Source organism: Pundamilia nyererei, unplaced genomic scaffold (genome assembly GCF_000239375.1).
Source record: "Pundamilia nyererei isolate P.nyererei 1_Seehausen unplaced genomic scaffold, PunNye1.0 scaffold00471, whole genome shotgun sequence".
Classification (NCBI taxonomy): domain Eukaryota; kingdom Metazoa; phylum Chordata; class Actinopteri; order Cichliformes; family Cichlidae; genus Pundamilia; species Pundamilia nyererei.
Window position 1 is genome coordinate 1 of NW_005187872.1, and position 10,296 is coordinate 10,296.

A 10,296-nucleotide genomic window follows, 5' to 3' on the forward strand; every position below is an offset into this window, starting at 1 on the left:
CACACACAGTAACACAAACACACACACACACACAAACACACACACACACACACACACAAACACACACACACACAGTAATAAACATACACACACACAAACAGTAGCACAAACACACACACACACACAGTAACACAAACACACACACACAAACAGTAACACACAAACACAGCAACACACACACACACAGCAACACACACACACACACAGTAATAAACACACACGCACACAGTAACACAAACACAGTAACACAAACACACAGCAACACAAACACACACGCACACAGTAACACAAACACACACGCACACACAGTAACACAAACACACACACACACAGTAATAAACACACACGCACAGTAATAAACACACACGCACACACAGTAACACAAACACACACACAGTAACACAAACATGCGCACACACAGTAACACACTCACACAAACACACACACACACTCACACAAACACACACACACACAGCAACACACACATACACAGCAACACACAGTAACACAAACACACACTCACACAAACACACACACACACACAGCAACACACAGTAACACAAACACACACACACACATTAATAAACACACACGCACACAGTAACACAAACACACACACAGTAACACAAACATGCGCACACACAGTAACACACTCACACAAACACACACACAGCAACACACACACACACAGTAACACACACACACACAGTAACACACACACACACACACGCGCACACAAACACACACACACACACAGCAACACACACACACACAGTAACGCAAACACACACGCACACACAGTAACAGCCTGATATGAAGATGAAGCTGGAGACCCTCGTCCTCCTCAGTGGGTCCCACAAAGCGGTGAGGTCCGGGTCTTTAGCTCCGCCGCTCCTGGAGCCGCTGTGTCTGTGCGTAGGCGTAGGTGTCTGGTGAGTCAGTGAGGAGCTTTTAGTGAGATTTACAGCCTCGTGAGTCACAACGAAGCCTCCTCGGCGCCGACCTCCACGCTGTCATCGGCGCCATGTGAAACACAAGGCAGGAGTGAATAAAAAACTGGAAACAGGAGCGAAAGGTGCAGCGTGACATCAGAGGCTGAAAATTCTCTGCATGAAATATTCATACCTCATGTCACACAGGTGTGTTCACAGTTCACACAGCCACGCTGGCAGGTAGGAGGAGGAGCAGGTACTGCGTGAGTCACATGACCCAGTCTGCTACTGCATGAACTTGCTCTGACCCTGAGGGACGCACACACAAAGATGATCTGGTCTCTAAATGCAGGTAAAAGGAGACCCGCTCTCACCTGTCCTGATTATCACACCTGAAGTCAGGTTTACCTGCAGACTGTGACCCCTGACCCCTGCAGTGGGGTAACATCTGGGTGCAGTTTCTATCAGAAGTTAAAGGCGTGCTTTCACCTCTGGAACGTTTCATCTGTGCTTAGTGGCTCTGAAAGCATCACAAAATCTGGCTCTTCCATACAAACAGGTGCTGCACAGGTCTGAGGGTCTTACCTGGACTTCCATCCTCACCTTAGCTGCACCTCAGTGAGGAGGTGTCCTCCCGGGCCTCCCCCTCTGTGTCTCTGCTCAGTGTTTGGTGTAAGTGTTCTTAAATCCAGCAGCTCGTCCTCTTAATCCAGTCCGATAATCTGCCGCTGCGCTCGCTCATTAAAGCTCCATACCGGGCCGTCAGCTGGAGCAGAGGCTGATCTGGGACCAGCCAGTATAATAATAATAATAATAATAATAATAATAATAATAATAATAACCCTGAATATGTTTCTTTGTGGCTGTCGGGTCTCTTTTGTATGGAGGAGGAGTCCTTTTTAGGGTTTTGCTGTGGGTCTGCCTCTGTGCGTGTGCAGGTCTCATTCACTGACCTGAGTGCAGTCAGACCATCAGCGCTGAAACATCTGGAGCTTCATGAAGCCACAAACCAGCTGTTTAACGCTGATGTGTTTCCTGCATTTCAAACACGTTAAAGATGATTTGTGCTTATTAAACTTTAAACAGCAAGCCTGCCTTCAAGAAACCCAATCAGCTCCTATGGTTTTTCACATTAAAAGCTCGTGCTTATTTTTTAGGGTTTGACTATAATTGAAACTCTTATTGTGAAGGACGGTGCCTCTTTTATTTAAACACAATGTGAACTCTTTAAGGAGGTGTTCAATGTGAGACTAAAAACTGTTTTTAAAGGGACGTTTGTACAGAAGTGTGAAAGCTTGAGACGGCATTACGTAAAACTCGAACTGTGTTTTGAGGATAATGAGAAATAATGAATCTTTCACCTTAATCCGCGTGTGCAGGATTATTTCATGACGTTTTGAAATAATCCTGCACACGTGATTTAATATCAGTCTTCAGCAGAAATGGAGCGAAAAATGCTTTTTAGACGGACCTTTGTATGCGCGGCGGCGGCACGTGCACTTTTATCTTTGTCTATTGAAATATTTTTAAAATGTTAAAAAAATATAAGATTTAGTTTTTATTATATGGGGAGTTTAAATAAAAACAAAAATCAAACATTTTCAAAAGTTTATAAAGAAACGGGCCCGGCTTCGGTTCGGTGAAGCCGCAGGTGGAGGCTGAGTGGAGGAATGACTGGAGGAGGGGGGGAGGGGGGGGGAGCAGCGGAGGGCCGGACCTGCACGGGGAGGAGGAGGAGGCTCACATCAGTCCGCAGGTCACCATCACCTCCTCCTCCTCCTCACTAACTCTCGGCTCGGCACGGCACGCTTCCACCTGGAGCAGCGCGCAAACACTCAGACGGGAACAGGACCGGGAGGCCAGGAGACCCGGAGCGGGACCTGCAGGATCCGCGATCCGGCCGCGGGCTCCCGACATGCTGGGCACGGTGAAGATGGAAGGCCACGAAGCTCCGGACTGGAGCGGATACTACAACGAGGAGGTCGGTCACCGCCGCGCCCACGGCGTTAGACCCGGGCCAAGAGCCGGGATAAGAGCCCGGCCGGATTAAAGCGTTTAACGGGAAAACTGCGCGAAAGTTCTCCGGTTAAAGTTCGGGTTCCGGTTTGGTTTTAAAACTGTGTTTTTTTATTTATCTTTTGTTTATCAGAAAATCCAAAGCACGTAAAAATGAACTTTATCAGAGAGAAAGCGAGAGATTTAAAAAATCTGTTTAATCAGCTTTAAATCTTTCTTCAAACACGAGCAGCAAAATCAGAGCGTTTGGTTCCGGATAATATATCTTATATTAACTCTATAATATTTAATATTAAATAAATACATTTAATATAACAGAAAAAAATCTGCGGCGATTTTATTCAAATTAAAATAACAAAGATTAAAAAACAAGTTTCAGAGTTTCAGAGAAAATCAGAACAAAGAAGCTGAGACTCTAAAATCGGGTCTTTTTCAAACTGACTGGCGCAGACACGAATCCGCTCCTTCGCTGCGGGTATTGATCACTGATTATCGGAAATAATAATAATAATAATAATGATAATAATAATAATGATAATAAGAAGAAGAAGAGCCGCTATTACCAGATAAACCCGAGTTAATTTTCCAAGGATTGTAACAGAAACTATTTGTTAATCTCTCTGATGTGAAAACCTTTATTTAATCATTGATTCATTTCATCCGTTTCATTTTTAATTATCTCAGTTCTGTTTCACCGCAGAAAGCCACAATTATATTAAAGAAATATAAACAATAATAATCACAGACAGCAGTAACGTTTTTAATGTTTCAGTGAAATCTAAACAAACTGCGTTTATTTCACCTTCACGACGTGAAAGTTTAAATAAACTCTGCTTTATTTTAACTTTATTTAATCGTTACTCCGTCAAGAAAAACAATCAAAATAAACCAGAACAAAAAAAAAAATCATGAATATTTTAAATTAGATTCTGAATGAGGATGAAAATCTTCCGATAATAAACTGATAATCAATCATTTTATTTAATGGGAAAAACGAAGCTGTGGTTTTATTTTTTATTTTTATTTATTTATTTTAAACCCGTTTAATAAAAAAAATCTGAAAATGAAAATCAAACTGAAGTTGGAACAAAGAGCAGGAGGCCGCTGCTGACCGAGCCTCAGTGAGAAACAATAAAGTTTAATAATCTCAAAATAAACTGCAAATTAAAAACATTTAATTTAATTTAATTTGTTCAGCTAATTAAAACTTTAAAAATGTGAATGTGGAGGAGAAACTCGGACCCTACATACAAGTAAAGTATCATCATTGTTATCAATAATAGGACGCTTTAAGAATGAAAATCAGATCCTGTCACTTCAAACTGTTCATCAAATACACAGAAAAAGTTCTTTAAATTTTTTTTAAACCAGGTTCCCAGGCATGTATCATTAATGGACTGCTCTTTATTTCTTACCGAGCGCTCACACACATACACTTCAGGATTGGAGGAGCTGGGCATCGCGCCGCTGACTTTTCCTTTGGTCGGCGACCCGGTCTTCCTCCTCCTCCGGTCCTGGGCTAAGATCTCTGGACCAGGCTTAACCCTCCTCTGCAGACCTGACTGTCCACATGATTCTGGAATAAAATCTGAGGAGACTTAATCAAGTTTCACATTTTTACAGGCAAACAACCAGCAGGGGGCACTGCAAAAGGACAGTCCAACAGAACAAACTGGGTCTCAGACCTGGTTCTGGTTTCAAACTTTTCTGTACTTAGTCCGATTGGTCAGCGTCTTGGTCCTGGTTCTGACTGGTTCTGGTCTCTCTCTGCAGGTGTACTCCCCAATGGCCAGCGCTGGGATGGGTTCTGGTCTGGGGATGGGCTCCATGTCTGGCTACATGTCGAGCACTGGGACCACGTCAGGTTCCTTCAACATGTCCTATAGCGGCACTGGTCTCAGCCCTGCCCCCGTAGGAGCAATGGCGAGCTCTGCTCCGGCGGCCATGACGGGGCTGGGTGGGGGAGTGGCATCGATGGGCGGGGCCTTGAGCCCATCCGGGATGGGTTCGGTGTCGGCCCAGCAGGCCTCGATGGGCCTAAACCCGTACGGCCCCATGAGCCCCAGCATGAGTCCCGGCATGGCGTATGGCGGAGGCGGACTAAACCGAGCCCGGGACAACAAAGCGTTCAGACGGAGTTACCCACATGCCAAGCCGCCATACTCCTACATCTCCCTCATCACCATGGCGATCCAGCAGGCGCCCAGTAAGATGCTGACGCTAAGCGAAATCTACCAGTGGATCATGGACCTGTTCCCATACTACCGACAGAACCAGCAGCGTTGGCAGAACTCCATCCGCCACTCGCTGTCCTTCAACGACTGCTTCGTGAAGGTGTCGCGCTCGCCGGACAAACCGGGGAAGGGCTCGTACTGGACCCTGCACCCGGACTCCGGGAACATGTTTGAGAACGGCTGCTACCTACGTCGCCAGAAGAGGTTCAAGTGCGAGAAGAAGATGTCGACCAAGTCAGACGGCAGGAAAGAGCAGGTGGGCAGCAGCGGAGGCGGGGCTGCGTCTCCCGCAGGGGATGCTCTCAAAACTCCGGGACTCCTAGACTCCTCGCTGCCCTCCTCCAGCCAGGCTGCTTCGCCCCCCGGGCTGGACCTGCGGGGAGGCGTGGGCGGGCCATCCGACCTGAAGGTGTCCAGTGCCCAGCTCCTTTCCTCGCTGTCACTGCCCCCCCACTCCATGGCTCACGAGTCGCAGCTCCATATCAAAGGAGACCCGCACTACTCCTTCAACCACCCGTTCTCCATCAACAACCTGATGTCGTCCTCGGAGCAGCAGCACAAACTGGACCTGAAGGCCTACGAGGCCCTGCAGTATTCCTCCTACAACACCGGGGTGGGGTCCGGCCTCGGTGGGAGGACCATGGAGCCGCTGGAGGCTTCCTACTACCAAGGGGTCTACCCCAGACCACTCCTCAACACCTCATAGTAGCTGCTGCACCTCCTGCTGGACTCTCTGCATGCAGCTGTCATAGACATCCTGTTGGACTGAGACGGACTTCTGAACTCCTGCACTGTGACCGAACCGGGACGCCAACAGACATGATGAGACTGACCCCAGGTCTGTGAGCTGCTTTTACACACGAGTCACAAATGATCTGAGGTACAAAAACAACAACCGGGTCAGACTTGAACCAGAGTCCAGATTGTGATCCACCTGAAGAACCCTGGAAGGTAAACCGCAGGGTTCTGCTAGGAGGTGGAGCCTGGGAGTCCTGGTTCTGAGTCTGATCCTGCTTTGGTTGAGGACACAGAGAAACCCAGTACTGCAAAACCAGTGTCATCGGACCCGTTCAATACTCAGTTCCCACCGGTGTAACCAGACTCCCTTCAGCAATGTCAGTCTGCATGTAGGCAAAGCCATACCAAACTTCATTCAAGTTTTAAGTAATTTAATGTTAGTTTTCATGTAGGCAAATCCAAGGCAAGCTCTGTATGTAAGCATGAATATCCGCAGTTATTGTGGGTACTGCGGCTAGTTTAACATTAGTCTGCATGTAGCATGAGTTGTGACCAAACTCCATTCAAATATCAGTGAATTTAACACACAGACGTGTGGTTTGAATCAGTGGCTGTTGCAGATAAAGCTGCATTAGCTAACTTATAAAACACCAAACAGTTCTGTAAGTTTAAAGTGTGAAGACCTTTAGGTTTCTCTGATCCAGGTCAGAGACTCGGTTCTTTAAGGACTCGGTCAGAACTCTCTGCTGTCTCTGAGATCCTGGCCAGCAGCACACATTAACATTGACCTTTCACCCTCAAGTGTGACCGAGCATGGCTCTTTCGGCTCAGGCATCTGTGAAACTGTTGGTGTCCCTCAGAGGGCCACGAGCCGCAGGTTGAGCCACAGTGGTTTGGAGTCCTGCTTAGAGCAAGGTCAAAGGTCACACTGCAGATGTTTACAAACACATTGATGATCAGGACTCGTCTTTCTGATCAGGATTTATTTCTCCCACGACCTTGTCTGCTCCTCTGCTGACCTCTGGCAGGGTCGCGCGGCCTAGCCTGAGAACCTGCCGCTCAGATGAAAGGCTTTTCATTTAAAGGATCATTTCACCCCAAAAACAGTCCCGCTCTGCCATTCTCACCACACGTTCCTCGCCGCCGTTTGGGCTGGAGGAAGCACTCAGTCAGGAAAAGTGTTTAGAATATTGAAGTTAAAGTACTCTGACGTAGCTGTTACTAACAGAGAAAATTAAAATATTTGTAGTCATTAAAAGTTTATAAAGATAAATAAATGTCCTGATACAGCAGCTTCTGTTTTAAAAGAAGCATTCATCTTAACAGGGTCACGGAGCAGGAACAGCACGAGGACATGTCTGATTTTCAAATCGAATACAAACAAGTTCATTTGACTTCCTGTGAAGCTGAAACTTCGAGATCGCAGAACCAGATTGAGGGTCACACAACATTGACACAACACTCAGCATTCACACAAAACCCACATGACGTTCACTCAGCATTCACACACAGGTGAGGCTGAAGCTGCTTTCAGGGTTTCAGTACTTTTACTCAAGTAACTTCATTCTGAGTACTTTTACTTGACAAACTTCAGACGTTTATATGCTGCTGCAGTTTGTCACTGGAACTTTTTTTTTTATTGATCTAACAATTTATAGACGTGCAGCTGAGACGATCGATCAGTGATTTGATGATTTATGTTTTTCACTGAAAAATGTTTGCTGCTTTTCTTTTTACGTTTGAGGAACTATTTTAAAAACCAAACAACAGCAGCACTTTAAAACAAGCTCGACAGAAACAAGAAACAAACCCGATGATATATATCAATAATTAGAGAGTATTTTTACTCTGATTACTGTTAGTATTCAGTGTAACTCAAACCGGTTAAGATTTTCAGTTATAAAATCAAACGAGTTCGAGCTGAATGAAAAAGATCGAGACAAAAAAGAATCGTTAATGACAGTAAACAACTTCTCACAGGGTTAAAACACCTGAGTCACGTGACTGACAGAAAAGCACCTGATCCATTTTATCCAATCACAAACTAACCACACAAACCTGAATTACATCATAACTCATCATTATTGTTATTTAAAGGTGTGTTTGGGGTGGAATAACCTTTATTAAATTTGAATTCATTGCCAGTTCATCGTCTGTCACTTAGTTTCAAACTGGAGTTAAACTTTCAAAATTAGTTCATTACAAGAAGCTTCAAAATAGGAGCGTGGAGTGTTGGAGCACTTCCTGCTTCTGAGCATGCTCTGTAGCTCTTTCTTGGCCTGACCTGTGTTTTAGCGCTCCCCCCGACGTGACCCGAGACACGAGGCCGCAGGAAGTCTGCCAGCGGTGCCCTCCATGCCAGACTGTGAGGAGAGCAGTTGTAACATCACAGCCTGGGATGAAGGGCGTGGCGTTCTGTCGCTGAGGTGTGCCGGTCACTTCCTGCTCGCGAGTTTAACCACTTGACGGCACCTGCAGCAGAGCATGACTTCACATGACCTCTGACACATAAACAGGAAGCAGAGAGACTCAATAATCAACAACGGATCGAGCGTTGGGTTCATCCTCCAATCAGTCGATCGATGATCTGATCGATCGGTGACTCTGTGTGTAGAAGCAACATCACTTCCTGTCTGTGTATTTAACCCATCACAATTATTAATTATTGATTATTACCATGTGCATGAATGAAGTGGGAGGTCTTCTTCTTCTCCTTCTGTCGCGTCCTCGTCGTGTGTTTGTCCTTCGTTGGTTTTGATGCATGTTTTAACTTATTCTGTCATTTTCAAATAAAAACATGGAACGCTGCAGGCTGATCGGGTTATTGATTGTTGATCGATTCAGACGTGTTTCATTTATCGACCATTTACGTTACTGATTACAAAACAAACAGACCGATGTTGGAATCAGCTGATAACCGATCAATAAATGTCTGCTGCCCTGTGAAAACCACGTATCTCGCTCAGAGAACTAATTTATTTATCAGGAGAACAAAATTACTGATCACTTATGACTAATCAATCACATGCAGCAGTCAGCTGATAACAGCAGAATAATCAGAACTGATCGATCAAGTATCAGTAAATTCATTTATCTTCGATAAGCTGAGGACAAAAGAACATTTTCAATAAAAACATTGAGAAGAACGATCTGATTTTTACTGGTTTTAATTTTGTCTCTTTGATTTCATTTAATTGAGAAAATTGTTTCCAATAATCGTCAATTTCAGCAAAAACAAAGAGCACGAGTGACTCGAAAACTCGCCCGTCACTCGCTGTGATCCTTCAAGACTCACTGAAAAAGTACAATCAAATAAATAGATACATAAAATAAACGATTAAAATAAAATGTGTATTTGTTTTATTTTATTTTTTTGTTAGTTCTGGTGGACAGAAAGCTCGTATCTCCAGGCTTCTCTGTGACCGCGTTTTTGTTTGTTTGTTTGTTTGTTTGTTTTTAGTGTAAACACCGGAAACAGCTGATTTATTATTTTTTCCGTTTTTATATTTCGTCTCTTTTATTTTGTCCTGTTTTTGTTTCATTTACAGTTTTAATGTTTTTTATTGTTTATTTGTTTGTTGATTTTATCTTCACGTCTTTCTGTCGCCGTGTTTGTGTTTCTTTAATTATTTTTATTTAATTCTCCTTTATTTATTTTTTAATTTTGGTTTTATTCCCGGTTTATTTTCACCGCTTTGTTTTAGTTTCTTTATGTGTTATTATTCTTGTGCCCCCGGTGTTTCGGCTCCGCTCGGCTCATGTCTCGGGGCTCAGGCCGGCCTCGGTCCGCCTCCCGCGGTCTCGCGGTGCGGATTTCGCGGCTGTTTGCGGGCCGTGAACCTGAACACGAGCCGACAGATTTCACTTTGATCTCAAGCTTTTTCCCCTTTTTGCCGCAAAATGTCTCCAGTGATCCCGGAATTACCCGCCAATTATCCGCAGACATGAACCCGCAGCGGAGACGCGCACAGAGCCCGGACAGTCGAGCTGGGCCGAGAGGAGCCGAAGGCCGCTTCGGAAGGCACAAACAAACAAACGACGAAACAATAAACGTAAGAAATTAGAAATGAAAAGTAGGAATAAATAAAAACAAGAAATAAAAACACAGAGAGGAGGACGCACGTCTTTCAAAATAAAACTTCTAAAAATAATGAAAAACATTTATGTTGAAGGTAAAACAAAATTCAAAATGGTGACAGAGAATTTATCTTATTTTTATTCAGTTTTTATTTTTAATCCACAAACAATTCAAAGCAATTAAATGATTTGAGCTTGTTTACAGAGGAGCTCTTTGATTGTTTCTTTGTTTTTGAGCATCAGAAAAGTCTGACTTCTGATATGAAGAACAGCGCTCTGTGTGTGTGTGTGTGTGTGTG

The 10,296-nt window shown here is 44.4% G+C and overlaps 1 protein-coding gene across 1 annotated transcript; it reads left to right on the plus strand.

Annotated features, from left to right (window-relative positions):
* Positions 1-2,730: 2,730 nt before the first annotated feature.
* Positions 2,731-7,643, plus strand: foxa1 (forkhead box A1). Its single transcript, XM_005753849.1, has 2 exons — positions 2,731-2,913; positions 4,722-7,643. The coding sequence occupies exons 1-2, from the start codon at positions 2,848-2,850 to the stop codon at positions 5,886-5,888; spliced, it is 1,233 nt and encodes a 410-aa protein (XP_005753906.1). The 5' UTR covers positions 2,731-2,847; the 3' UTR covers positions 5,889-7,643.
* Positions 7,644-10,296: the final 2,653 nt, after the last annotated feature.

Excerpts from the sequence above, each read along its gene's own strand:
- foxa1 (XM_005753849.1), top strand. The coding sequence starts at position 2,848 with ATGCTGGGCACGGTGAAGATGGAAGGCCACGAAGCTCCGGACTGGAGC. Across the intron at positions 2,914-4,721 it reads GCGGATACTACAACGAGGAG|GTGTACTCCCCAATGGCCAG; the intron begins GTCGGTCACCGC and ends CTCTCTCTGCAG.